This window comes from Pseudogymnoascus destructans (genome assembly GCF_001641265.1).
Source record: "Pseudogymnoascus destructans isolate 20631-21 unplaced genomic scaffold scaffold_15, whole genome shotgun sequence".
NCBI lineage: Eukaryota > Fungi > Ascomycota > Leotiomycetes > Thelebolales > Thelebolaceae > Pseudogymnoascus > Pseudogymnoascus destructans.
The window spans coordinates 1099726-1113886 of NW_020167534.1; the positions used below are offsets into that span (position 1 = coordinate 1099726).

Below are 14161 nucleotides of genomic sequence, written 5' to 3' on the forward strand. Positions count from 1 at the left end.
GGTACGGAGTTGCATAGCTCTAACGCAGCTCTTAATTTGATGTTGCAAGCTCAAAATGTGCTTGACTCTCTAACACACAAATATATCTCACGACTTGCACGCACTGCTGAAACTTTAAGAACGCAAAACACATTGTTACTTAAGGAGCTACAAGATACCCAAAGTGTTCTATCTGCACGTAGAACCAAGAAGCGGGCAAGAGAGTAGCGTTGAAAGGAGTTATTGTAATGAGTACTCAAGAAATCCAGTCGGCAGTTTTACAGATTGAAAATGAGACCCGTAACAACAAGGGCAAAGGTCGGGCATAAAGGGTTGAACAAGACAGTATTATCGAGGAAATTGAGGAGGACCTACTTGTTAATGATTTGCCTGACTCGGAATTTGGTACGCTCAGTTGTATTATAGTTAATAATTGATTTGAAGTTAGAAGACTCGGTTTTTGGTGCTCATTACGCCATGGTGCTCCTTACGCCATTGCGAACGTTACCTTCGAGAAAGGAAGATCCATACTTGAGGCTGTATGAGATATGAATAGCAATTCCCCACATCGTGTTGGAGTTGGTAGGGTGCATTGACGTCGGCGCTACTACCGGCATTCTCCGTTGTGTTTATGTGGTTGGGACGAGACTCCCCTCCAGAGTACTGACACAATATACCACACAACGCGCTCTACGCCATGTCAAAGACCATACAGATAAGCTCCCCAGCGCAGTTTGCAGGCCTGCTGAAAAGCTCAGCGGTCGTGGTTGCCGACTGTAAGTTTCCATTCCTTGGCTTCCGTACTCCATGGCGGGGTAATTTCCAAGCAATGGCAAGCCCGACCAGGCAGAGCATTCCAGACCACCATACTGATATCTAGTAGTCTATGCGGACTGGTGCGGACCTTGTAAACAGGTTGCGCCTATATACGAAAAGCTCTCAGAGTCCCTCTCCCAGGCAAACCGCGTCACATTCGTGAAAATCAACACAGATACCCAGAAGGAGGTTGCGGCGCAGTACAACGTCTCAGCGTGAGCCACACCACGATAGCGACTCTATACACATACACTGACGCGGAATCTAGACTGCCAACGTTTATGGTATTTAAACAAGGAAAGCCAGTCGAGAAAGTTCAAGGAGCAGACGTACAGAAGCTACAGCGCGTAGTTCACGACCTTACGAAGATGGCGTCCGACGCACCCGGCCCGTCGAATTCAGGCAGTGGAAGCTCGTGGCGCAAGATTGAACTGCCAAAGGGCTATGGGGATGTTACTGGTCAGATTGAGATTAAAGGGCTTGAGCTTCTCAACTCGGATGGGGAGTTTGGTACCGTTAGGACTCTGCTGGAGACTGGCAAGCCTACCGCTCTCAACAATACTGGGAAAGAGAAGGCCGATACCAAGGACTGGGTTGAGAGTGACACTGATGAGCAACTGATGCTTTTCATGCCGTTCCAGGCGAATTTGAAAATACACAGCGTCCAGGTTTGTGCTTGACTACTGGTTACTGGAGCCGTACTAACTGGCCGATAGATCACCTCGCTGCCACCCGCGAACCCAGACGACGACGACGAAATCCCGATGAGACCTAAGACACTACACTTCTACACCAACAAATCGCACATCCTCGGCTTCGACGAAGCAGAGGGCATCCCAGCGACCCAAGTTGTAGTCCTCGAGGAGAAGGACTGGGATTCCACCGGCACCGCGAACGTAGTCCTGAGATTCGTCAAGTTCCAGAACGTCACCAGCCTAGTCGTGTTCGTGGTTGATGGCGACGGGTCGAGCGAGCGCGTCAGGATCGATAGGATCGCACTTGTTGGGGAGACGGGGGAGAAGAGGGAGCTTGGCAAGCTGGAGAAGATTGGTGATGAGCAGGGGGAGTGATGGGGAGGAAGGGTCTGCGGTTCAGGAGGGAACTAGAACTTCATAACGCTTCACACGAGTAAAAATAGACCGGCGTTCGTCGAGGGTATTGATTTCACAGCGGCGGGTGCTGAGTCTTTCAGACCATAGTATCAATGGAAGTTAGCATTCAATCGATATTCATTCAAACGCCCCACTGAGCCAAACACACAGCAATAGTCGATTTTTTCAAGCAAAGCCAAAATCTCATTCTTCACCACACTACACGTCCCCTCTACTCTCTCAAATCCCCTCTACAATCCAAACTAATAGAAAGAATAAATGATGTCCAGTCAACTCGTCAAACCCTAGCCCGTCCCCCGCATGCCCCGAAAGACGAAATGCGGGCGAGAATCAGCGTCGGGTCGCAGTGAGCGAGTAACCGTATTTTGCAATTGGGTCTGTTCTGTGACCGTCTTGACGCTCGAAGCAACATCATCGAAGAACCTTGGCAGGCTACTGGATGTTTTGAGCAACACGGAGAATAGACGGTCGCCGCACGAGGAGGGAAAGAGGTTCGAGGTTGGCGGTTGTTTATATACCGCTGAGAAAATTTTCTAGCGAGCCGCTAGTTAGGTTAGCGCGTGGTGGTGTTCGGATGCTCTCCGTGCGACTTCAACCCTTGTATTAGCGCCTAACGTACGGAGGTCATGGCGTAAGTCGTCTAATGGCGTAAATCGCGTAGTTCACCCCACCACCACCTAATTGATCTCATATACCCAACCATAACTCAACAATGGTCCGTCAAAAAAGTGTACGTGCTGCGGAACTTGAAGTTCTAGTCGCTGGTTCCACGTTTTATTAGACGGCATCCGCAGGAAGACGGATCGAATCACAAAGGATGAATGGTATTACAAAAGAAGTGGTATGTAATGGTGGGTGCACCAGATGTGAGAATCTAGCCACCCAAGGAAGGGATGAATTTACTAAGACAACACACTGTCTTAGAAAACAGAGCCAAAGGGTTGTAGCTTAGACTATTCCACAATGCAGCAATCAGGTGTGTGATGTAGTGAAGTGGTTCAGACAAGTTGTAACAAATGTTGAGTCTTGTAATGGTGGGTGCACCAGATATGAGAATCTAGCCACCCAAGGAAGGGATGAATTTACTAAGACAACACACTGTCTTAGGAAACAGAGCCAAAGGGTTGTAGCTTAGACTATTCCACAACGCAGCAATCAGGTGTATGATGTGGTGAAGTGGTTTAGACAAGTTGCAACAAATGTTGAGTCTGAGAACTCAGGGGTAAGTCAGAGGTTAGCACCTCACTGACTTTTCAAAAAACAGAGAATAACAAGATCAATGCTTGGAAGCTTGGAAAAGACGTAGAAGTATGTGCTAGTCGATTTACTGTATTGTCTGCTTGCCCTTTCTTAAAGAAAGGGCAATCCTATTTATGCCAAAGGAGTGTAGTTCTCTCATTTTCCATGACTTTCCATGACTAACCAGGCTTGGTAAATGTATTAGAAATCAAGTGCGACCCACAACTAGCTTGCTAATCATGTAGTGAACGTAAGAGAATCCCATAGAACCATCTCTTGGGTTCCTAGCCTATAGGAAGTGAAAAGGAGGTCCAAGGTCACAGTACGTGTAATGAATCATAGAGGGTTGTAGAAGCTTCTAGAGCTATCGTTCATGTTCCTAGGCCTCTAGTTGGTAGAGATATGCCATGTGGTAGTATTGGCCCACCCCCTTAAGGAGGAGATTTTCTTAATAACTTGTTCAATGAGTGTCCAAATGATATGCCGTGATGTATGTAGCATAAACAGATGTAGTAGAAGAGTTTGCAGCAATCGTTGAGTAGTATTGCTTCTGTTGTTGGTGTGATAAGCCAAGATATGTATGGTGACTTGTAGGTTTGAGGAGGAGATTTCTAAGTTTGCTCTTGAGTTTGATAGCAAACTGAGTGCAACGAATGTCAGTATGACATGATCCCCCTTTTAAGGACGTTTGTGGGCTGTCTGCTTGCCCTTTAGCCAGGTGGCTTTCTTAGAAAGAAATTCTAGAATGAGCTTAGATGCATTTTTTAGATTTCTCTTAGGCTCCCAAGTGTTGTCACTTGTAGGATAGCCTTTCCACTTAACGAGGAAGTAGTCCTGACCTCTAAGTGTCTTTTTGTCAAGGATAGACTCTACTTCATATTCTGGTTGATCCAAGATCAGAACAGGAGGTGGAGGAGACTGAAGTGGTCTTAAGGAACTTTCTTGTGCCTTAGACAAGAGAGATGCATGGAAGACATTATGGATAGTCCAAGTAGGTGGTAATGCAAGCTCGAAAGCATTCTTGCCAATAGTCCTTGTGATCTTAAAAGGTCCAAGTCTTTTAGTATCAAGTTTGTCTGAAGGTCTAGTAGTTGTGATATGTCTTCTAGACAAAAAGACTTGATCACCAACTTTGAATTGTGGTGCAACCACCCCCCTGTTAAAGGCCTGAGCCTGCTCGTCTTGTGCACGCTGTATTTGAACCTTGAGATAGTCCTGGAGGCCCTTAAGGTAGATGATTCTTTCAGTAGCAGAAGGGTTTTTGAAATTTTCAGGACAATTCAGTTCTGCCACTTCAAACCTAGGGTGATAACCATAGTTTGCATAGAAAGGTGTCTCTTTTGTGGTGTTAGAGACTGTGTTGTTGTAAGCAAATTCTGCAAGATGGAGAAGATCTGCCCAGTTGTCTTGAGCATAGTTTGTATAAATTCTTAGATATTGTTCAAGTACAGAGTTGACTCTCTCTGTCTGGCCATCTGTTTGAGGGTGATAAGCTGTAGAGAAGCGTTGTTCCATGTTTAAGAGTTTAGAGAACTCCTTAAAAAAGTTTGAAGTGAAAACTGCTCCCCTATCTGAGATCCAGTGTCCAGGAATTCCATGATATTTAAAGACCACCTTGAGGAATAGCCACGCAAGTTCAGAAGCTGTGATAGTCTCATTGCAAGGCTCAAAGTGTGCCATTTTTGTGAGCCTTTCTACCACCACAAGGATAGAGTCATAAGGGGTAGCACCCCCTTTTGGGATAGAAGGAGGCAACTTGACTATAAAGTCAATGGATATGGAGTCCCATGGGCGTTCTGGTATAGGTAGAGGCTGCAAGAGGCCATAGGGCTTTTGCCGTGTAGGTTTGTTCAAGTTGCAAGTAGTGCAAGAAGATATATAGTCTTGAAGAGTAGTCCTTAGACTAGGCCAGTAGAACTTTCTTGTTAGAAGTTCATAAGTTTTTGCAAAGCCAAAGTGCCCTGCAGCTGGAGCATCATGGAACTGCTGTAGGAGGTGTAGCTGTAATCGTTTATCCCTTGGGACATAGATATAGTTCTTGAATAAGAGAAGTCCATGCTGATTTTTTGAGAAATTCTGTAGTCCAACTTTCTCAAGAGAGGAACCTTTCTTCTGGAGGTATTCCAAAGTTCTTTTCGCAAAGGGATCATGGTTGTAAGCATCTTTGAATGCTTTAAGAAGTGTTGCTGAGGGTGTATAGTCTTTAAAGGTCTCTGGTTCCTGAGAAGAGGTAATTGGGGCAACTTGGTCTTGAGGGGATAAGTTTACCCCTAAGTCCTCTGTAGTACTAGGGTTGCTTAAAGATGCTGCTATAAGCTTTGCTGAGTCTAGCAGAGCCTTTGTATTGCTAGTTTTAGCAGAATCTTGGTAGTCATGTCTTCTTGAGAGGAGATCTGCTCTTTGATTCTTGGCCCCTGAGACATGTTTTATAACAAAGTCAAAACCTCCTAGTTGTTCAGACCACCTTGCTTGTCGTCTATTGAGCTGTTTAGTGGTTGTAAAGGTCAAGAGGTTTGAATGGTCACTGTAAATAGTGATAGGATAGTTTGCCCCTTCAAGGTAGCATCTCCAATGCTTTAGAGAACATACTATGGCAAGCAGTTCCTTGTCTGTAATGGGATAGTTTTGTTCAGCTGCTGATAGCTTTCTTGAGTAAAATGCCACAGGCTGTAGCTCTTCTTGTTTGTCTTTTGGAGCTTGGTATAAGATTCCAGAAATAGCAAAATCTGAGGCATCTGTCTCAAGAGTGGCAGGTTTCAAGGGGTTAAAGTGTAGTAACATTTTCCCTTCTTTAAATTCTCCTTTAAGAGCATCGAAAGCATCTTGCTGTGTCTTATCCCAGTGATACAAAGTGTCCTTGTGAAGTAATTGAGTAAGGGGTAAAGCCAAGGATGTATATCTTGGTATAAACCTCCTGTAATAGTTGGCAAACCCAAGGAAAGACTGAACCTCTTTAATGCTGGAAGGAATAGGCCACGTTTGTACTGCTTTTGTCTTTTCAGGGTCCATCTGAATGCCTTCTGTTGAAATTCTATGTCCCAAGAAATCAACTTGAGACATATGGAAAAGACATTTCTCAAGTTTGCAAAAGAGTTGTGCTTGAGATAGCTTCTCTAAGACTTGTCTAACATGTAGAACATGCTCTTGAGTGTCTAAAGAGTATATAAGAATGTCGTCTAAGTAGACAACAACAAAGATATCCAAGTAAGGTCTTAGAATATCATTCATGAGAGCTTGGAAAGAAGCAGGTGCATTGGCAAGCCCAAAAGGCATTACCTGGTATTCAAAATGACCATAGCGTGTTCTGAATGCTGTCTTCCACTCATCACCTTCCTTGATGCGTATCAGGTTATAAGCTCCCCTGAGATCTAACTTGGTAAAGATCCTTGCTGAAGAGAGCCTATCTATGAGCTCAGGGATAAGGGGTAAAGCATATCTGTTTTTAACAGTGACTGCATTAAGGCCCCTATAATCAACACAGAGACGCAAGGAGCCATCTTTCTTCTTGACAAAGAGAATGGGAGCTCCTGCTGGTGAGGAAGAAGGTCTGATAAAGCCAGAACTAAGGTTCTCATCTAGGTATTCTCTGAGAGTTTTCAGCTCTAATTCAGATAGAGAGTAGATAGGGCCGTAGGGAGGCATTGAGCCTTCTGCGAGTGGTATCTCATGGTCATAAGGCTGGTGCTTTGGCAGAATTGATGCCTTTGCCTTGTCAAAAAGATGTTGGTAGTCTTGGTATGCTAAAGGCAAAATGACCTCCTGAGATGATTTCTCCAAATCTGAAGTAGCTGCTATCTCCAGGACAGGTTGGAAAGGTTTAACCCATATCAGAGATGATATATCGTCCATAGTTTGGTCAAAATCCTTGATCTGGGACAAGTTTGAGTCTTGGACCTGAATAGGGGTAACTGAGGCTTGAAGGGTTTTTTCAGTATTGAGCTCAGGATTTGAGCTAAACCCAAGCGATAAATGCTTCCAATTGATAGTTGGATCATGCCTTTGAAGCCATGGAAGACCTAGGATAACTGGGTACTTCATTGGTATAACATCTAAAGAGATGGTGTCTGAAAATGTTGATTTTCCTAGGGGAATCTCAAGTTTGAGTACTGGGGTGTTGCAGGTAATGGAACCTGAACTGATAGGAGTTCCATCAATGACTCGGAGCAACTCTGGAGTGGGTTTGGGAATTGTAGGTAACTGGTGTGTCAAGATGAGGTCTTGAGATATAAAGTTGCCTGTTGCCCCTGAGTCTATCATAGCCCTTGTAGACAACACCTGTTGTTTGAAATGGAGTTGAATAGGGATTAACAGGTGTGTGAGACTCTGAGAAAGCACCATCGACACATCTTTGTTGTCTAGGGGAGAAGTTATAGTCTCAGTTGAAGTTGTGCCTGCTAGGGATTTTTCAAGTTTTTCAGGAATAGCAGTTGTGACTGTGTCTGAGGCTGCTATATGTTTTGAATCAGCACTCCCCCGTGCTGAATAGCACTCCTGAATTCTGTGTCCCCCTTTGCCACAGTATAAACAAAGGTTGTTGTCCATTCTGTGTTTTCTTTCTTGAGGGGTAAGTTTACCCCTTTTCAGTTTTTGAGGGTATCCTGTAGGCTGAGGTGCTGGATTTGCTGTAGATCTCTTTATAGAGGCGTCTAAGTCCATAGGTTCAGGTGCTGAGTCCTTAGCAGTTGGTGTAGAGGTGTAATTGTTGAAATTTCTTGTTGGATGCCAGTCTTGGTTCTTCTCCTTTCTTCTTTCAAAAAGCCTATCATCAAGTCTGACAGCTTTCTCTATAAGCGTTTGAAGTGTTGTAGGGCGTTCTTCTTTGCTGAGTTCATCCTTAATAGAGCTCTTGAGCCCTTGGTAGTAAGTGAAGACTAAGGCTTCTTCATTCCAAGTCAAGTGAGAAGTGATTCTCCTAAATTCTGTTGTATACTGAGCAGCAGAGGTCTTTTGACATAGCTTCTGTAGCTCTCTTTCTGCTGTAGCAGTTTCGTTGATGTCTCCAAAGGTCCTGGTAAGTTCCTCTTGAAACTGGTCATAAGAGGTAATCAAAGGTGTAGTGGTATTTTGGTTGTTGCCACTAAGTCTTCTAAGATATGGCTCAAAGAAGTTGAATGCAGATCCACGGAGGTAGCTGGCAGCGAAATAGATCTTCTGAATGTCTGAGGTGAACTGATGAGGCCTGAGGGTGAAGTAGATGTCCAGTTGCATAAGAAATCCCTTCAACTTCCTCCTGTCTCCATGGTATAAATCTGGTGTTTGCACTTTAGGAAGTGCACCTGGGGTACTCGAAATAGCCAGAGGAGCTGTGGGAAGCTCTGTATGATGTGTCTGAGTTGAAGATTGTGTTGCTGAAGTGTTGGCTTGAAAGGTGTTTTCCAAATTCTCAAGTTTGTTTGCTATAGTTTGTATAAAGGCAAACAGTTGTTGCATCTGCTGTTCAGCAGTAGTTGTAGGAGCTTGGTCGTCCTCCATTGTAGTATCGAGTGCTGCTATAGAAATAGTTGAAGCTTGAAGCAGACAAGGTGTAATGGTGGGTGCACCAGATATGAGAATCTAGCCACCCAAGGAAGGGATGAATTTACTAAGACAACACACTGTCTTAGGAAACAGAGCCAAAGGGTTGTAGCTTAGACTATTCCACAACGCAGCAATCAGGTGTATGATGTGGTGAAGTGGTTTAGACAAGTTGCAACAAATGTTGAGTCTGAGAACTCAGGGGTAAGTCAGAGGTTAGCACCTCACTGACTTTTCAAAAAACAGAGAATAACAAGATCAATGCTTGGAAGCTTGGAAAAGACGTAGAAGTATGTGCTAGTCGATTTACTGTATTGTCTGCTTGCCCTTTCTTAAAGAAAGGGCAATCCTATTTATGCCAAAGGAGTGTAGTTCTCTCATTTTCCATGACTTTCCATGACTAACCAGGCTTGGTAAATGTATTAGAAATCAAGTGCGACCCACAACTAGCTTGCTAATCATGTAGTGAACGTAAGAGAATCCCATAGAACCATCTCTTGGGTTCCTAGCCTATAGGAAGTGAAAAGGAGGTCCAAGGTCACAGTACGTGTAATGAATCATAGAGGGTTGTAGAAGCTTCTAGAGCTATCGTTCATGTTCCTAGGCCTCTAGTTGGTAGAGATATGCCATGTGGTAGTATTGGCCCACCCCCTTAAGGAGGAGATTTTCTTAATAACTTGTTCAATGAGTGTCCAAATGATATGCCGTGATGTATGTAGCATAAACAGATGTAGTAGAAGAGTTTGCAGCAATCGTTGAGTAGTATTGCTTCTGTTGTTGGTGTGATAAGCCAAGATATGTATGGTGACTTGTAGGTTTGAGGAGGAGATTTCTAAGTTTGCTCTTGAGTTTGATAGCAAACTGAGTGCAACGAATGTCAGTATGACAAGTCTGGGAACTCAGGGGTAAGTCAGAGGTTAACACCTCACTGACTTTTCAGAAACAAGGAGTAACAAGATGAATGCTTGGAAGCTTGGAAAAGACGTGGAAGTATGTGATAGTTGATTTACTGTATTGTCTGCTTGCCCTTTCTTAAGGAAAGGGCAATCCTATTTATGCTAAAGGAGTGTAGTTCTCTCATTTTCCAAGACTTTCCATGACTTACCAGGCTTGGTAACTGTAGTCGACGTAAGAGAATCCCATAGAACCATCTCTTAGGTTCGTAGCCTATAGGAAGTAAAAGGAGGTCCAAGGTCAGAGTACCCCTATAGACAAATTATGTCATAGACAAATTATGTCATAGACAAATTATGTCATAGACAAATTATGTCACAGACAAATTATGTCATAACTTAACCAATCTTGTGGGTAACTAAAGAGCGATGACATGTAATGAATCATAGATGGTTGTAGCAATCGTTGAGTAGTATTGCTCTTGTTGTTGGTGTGATAAGCCAAAATATGTATAGTGACTTGTAGGTTTGAGGAGGAGATTTCCAAGTTTGCTCTTGAGTTTGATAGCAAACTGAGTGCAACGAATGTCAGTATGACATGGTAGTAGGATGGTTCGACACGTACAAGGACCTTGTGACACGTCTCGAAATCAAAGAACACAACGTGTATAACATGGATGAGACCGGCTTTTGGATTGGAACTATGGAATGTACTCAAATCATTGTTGATTCTATGCTCCGTACACGCCATCAAGCACACCAAGGCCGTCAAGAATGGGTGTCTGCAGTTGAATGCTTCTGTATGGATGGCACGGCCATTGACCCTCTTATCATATTCAAAGGTCTTAACGTTCTACAAAGCTAGATTCCACGGGATGTTATCAATAAATGGCACTTCTCTGCAAACAAGACAGGATGGACAAGCAATCTACATGGAGTTGAATGGTTAAAATGCGTGTTCGAGCCAGCAACACGTGCGAAGGCAGATGGAGGACAACGCCTTCTTATTTGTGATGTCCATGTTTGTAAGGATGCCTCCTTACCTAGATACTCGAAGAACCCGCCTCAGAGCTGTTACGGTCACCACAAGCATGAAATCTGACTCAGTGTGGTTTCGAACCAGTAGAGGAGCACATAGCGAGTTACACTATAGTTGTAAGGACACAGGGCACCCAGCTCACAGTAATAGCATATGAGAGTGCGAGTCGGAGGCTAAACGGATGCTATCCTATAGGTCTACTATGAAGGATACAAAAAAGATGAAGGGGGAACCCCGTTGAGTCTGTTTCCTTAACTCCCGAAATGGGCCCGACTCGGTTATCCCAACCCTAGCCCTGAACCTTCCACCGCAACAGGTCTGCATCGGCCCTGAACCCTATACACTTACCGTCCCCCACTATAGTGTAACTCGCTATATGCTCCTCTACTGGTTCGAAACCCCACCGAGTCAGATTCCATGCTTGTAGTGACCGTAACAGTTCTGAGACAGGTTCTTCGAGTATCTAGGTACGGAGGCATCCTTACACATGTGTATGTTCGTACATAAGGAACGATATTGTATTGAATTTATATGGAATAGTTTCGAAACAATCCTGTCATAATGATGATACTATAAGCTATTTCCATACTCTCTCATAGAGCACAGTTTTGAAGGATATTTGGTGCCATGGTTATCGCTTGAGAGGCCTATCATAGTGTTGAATACTGTTACGGGGGGAGATATTGTACTGGGCAACTAGTCCTGGACTGGTCTGGCGAGCATCATATGGCCCACAAATCACCCATGTAAAATTAGGCCAGCACCCTATCAAAGAGTGCCACAACCGTCTAAAAAAAAGGGCCGTCGCCCGTAAGGTACTCGCCTATCCTATCTGTAGATTTCCCCTTCTCCCCTAAAGGGCCTAGCTAGCCTCTAACCTAGGAGGATGACAATGACGACAATGGTGCCACTAGCGCCGCCGGTCAAAACCGTATGACCGCCAAGGACATGCTCTTTGTCGTGCGGCTCTGCATCGAGCAGCAGGCCGCATACGGCCGGCCACTAGTCTAACGAAGCGTTTTAGAAGCGGATTGCCAAGCGCCTCATGGTAGCTCGCGACGAGGGCTTCCGAGTGCCTCATTAAGGGCAGTAGGCAGAGCCCTGCTAATCGTTAGGGTCGACGGGCATAGTGGTAATGGCGGGGTATAGGCGCCTTCAACCTGATATTGCCATATATGGCAATTTCTTGGCCTAGAGAGCCTAGCGCTAATTTGGGAATAGAGGGGCAGGGGCCCTGGTTACTGTCACACGCTAAAAGTGCGACAGTAATTCAGTTGCTAAATTGCTCTACGGAGTATTGTCAAGGGGGGCACAGTATTTCACAGGGGTCACAGTCCCACCTGTGTTGGTTTTAACAAAACAGTGTCATCAAGGTACAATTTATTTGTAGCAATTTTGTGGCAGATTACCTTTCGTCTCAAATCCAAAGTTCACACGCGAGCTTAAGGCATATGTATATTACAGCTATTAAAAAGATTCATTCCCCATCACGCTTACAACTCATCATGCTCCTCAGCAGCCTCCTTCACGGCCCCAGTGGCCTCCTCAACGACCTCGGCAGCTTCCTCAGCAGCCTCTTTAACCTCCTCAACTGGCTCTGGGATAACGACGGAAGCCTTGTACTTGCCGTTCTCGGCGACAAACTTAACAAGGTCCTCAAGGGTGCGGGCTCCGCTGTAGGTGATCGGGGCATCCTTGGAGCCGGCGGGGAAGAGCTTGATGGTAGGGAAGCCCTGGATCTCATCGGGAACGTCGTTGGCAGTGGCATCAACCTTGGCGATGGTGACCTTGGAGGAGACATCGGCATCAGCAGCGTAGAGGGCGGCAAGCTCATCGTACTTGGGAGCCAATGACTTGCAGTGACCGCACCATGGGGCGTAGAACTCAAGGAGAACATCCTTCTCGTTGTTGATGACAACCTCATCGTAGTTCAGGGCAACGACGACGGTGACACCCTCCTGAACCTCGGGGATGGGCTCAGACTTGATGCTTGGCTCAAGCTTGCCATCAACAAAGCTCTTGATGAAGGTGGTGATATCGGCGAGGGTGATCTGCTTCTCCTGGTCGAAGGGGAACTTCTGGTTCTTGGCGACCTCCTGGATGGCGAATGCGGGGAAAGAGTCAACCTTGAGGTTGAGGTTACCGGCGTGGGCACCGAAGGACTTGGCGTCAATGGTGGCGAAGTTAACGACACCCTTGTACTGCTCGGCAATGGGCTTCAGGAGCTCAGCGAGCTCAGTGCGCTCCTCGGCGGTCTCGGCGAAGATGTAGGCAAGGGGGATTTTGGCCTCCATGTAGCCGGCGTAGGTCTCTGGGCCGACCTCACCAACAAGGGGGGTGGCGGAGGTCTTGATGAAAGTATCCATGTCCTCGGAGACGAACTTCTCGGTGTAGGTGTTCTTGCCCTCGTCGAACTTCTTGTAAAGGACAACGGCTGGGGCGGTGACACCCTCGGCCTTGGCCAGGGCCGCATCAGTGGTGGTGCCGAACAGGAAGCTGTCACGCTGAGCCTCCGCAATAGCGGTGAAGATCTCGGCAGATGCCTTGTCCTCGGCATCAACGTAAGCAACAACGACAACCTTGTCGGCGGTCTTGAACTCCTCAAGATTCTCGGTGTCGAGAACAGACACAGCTGGTAGGGATTGCTTGATCATGTAAGATGTGATCCTAAGAGGGCATTAGTATGCATTTCTGCCCGGGTGGCCATGAGAATAACTTACGCATCAGCCTTTCTTGGGCCAGAGTATGGGGCAACGCTCTCTGGCCCGCGGAAGACCTTGAGGGTTGGGTAACCCTCAACACCGTAGGATTGGCAGAGCTCAGCCTCCTCTGTGCAGTCAACCTTGACCAGCTTGATATCCTTCTCCTTCAAGGAGGTAGCGGCCTCCTCGTACTCTGGTGCAAGAGCCTTGCAGTGTCCGCACCATGGTGCAAAGAACTCAGCAAGCACAAGCGGGTTCTCGGCAATGAAAGCCGGGAAGGTGTCGGTCTTGAGGTCGTGGACATCAGACGCCGAAGCAATGGCAGCAGCGCCGATGAGGCCGAAGGCCACGTTCTTGAAGTTGAACATTGTGGGCGGTCGTTCTATTGATAATCTAGTGGCAACGATAATTAGCAATGGTTCAACGTGGAGAAATAGGAAGCTGGGGAAGGTGGCGGGACTGGGGGGCGGTGATAGCGGGAATACCGCCAAATGCATGTGTATAGATAGAGGGGCAGAGATGCTTACATGTTGGATATTGATAGTCGTCTTCTTCTCGACTCAGCTGTGAACCCAATTGCAAGCTATGCAAACTTGCTTTGACCAAGACAAATAAAGAAGAGAATGTGATTGTTGAATTGTAAGATTCGGCGAGAGGTGGAGATGTGGCCGTCTTTATCTGGGTACGGAGACGGAACTCGCTAAGTGCTTAGAAACCTATGGACAGCGTGTCTTTTGGGAGGTCACTTTGTACACCAGGCTGTACCGTACCTTACCTACCACGGCGGTAGCCGCCTTAACCTTAAACCAGCTCAGTAGTATTTATACCGATAGTATACTAACTACACCGTCGCCTCGGCGTCGCGGA

At 46.0% G+C, this 14161-nt stretch overlaps 2 protein-coding genes across 2 annotated transcripts; one reads left to right on the forward strand and one right to left on the reverse strand.

Annotated features, from left to right (window-relative positions):
• Positions 1-657: 657 nt before the first annotated feature.
• VC83_04867 (uncharacterized protein) lies at positions 658-2374 on the forward strand. The gene is made up of 4 exons (XM_024468494.1): positions 658-755; positions 863-1010; positions 1064-1463; positions 1512-2374. Exons 1-4 carry the CDS (start codon positions 677-679, stop codon positions 1863-1865), a joined length of 981 nt encoding a protein of 326 aa, XP_024322703.1. The 5' UTR covers positions 658-676; the 3' UTR covers positions 1866-2374.
• A 9493-nt stretch (positions 2375-11867) lies between these two features.
• Positions 11868-13918, reverse strand: PDI1 (protein disulfide-isomerase precursor). The gene is made up of 3 exons (XM_024468495.1): positions 13822-13918; positions 13313-13687; positions 11868-13259 (listed from the first exon to the last, which is right to left on the reverse strand). The coding sequence occupies exons 2-3, from the start codon at positions 13660-13662 to the stop codon at positions 12086-12088; spliced, it is 1524 nt and encodes a 507-aa protein (XP_024322706.1). The 5' UTR covers positions 13663-13687; positions 13822-13918; the 3' UTR covers positions 11868-12085.
• Positions 13919-14161: the final 243 nt, after the last annotated feature.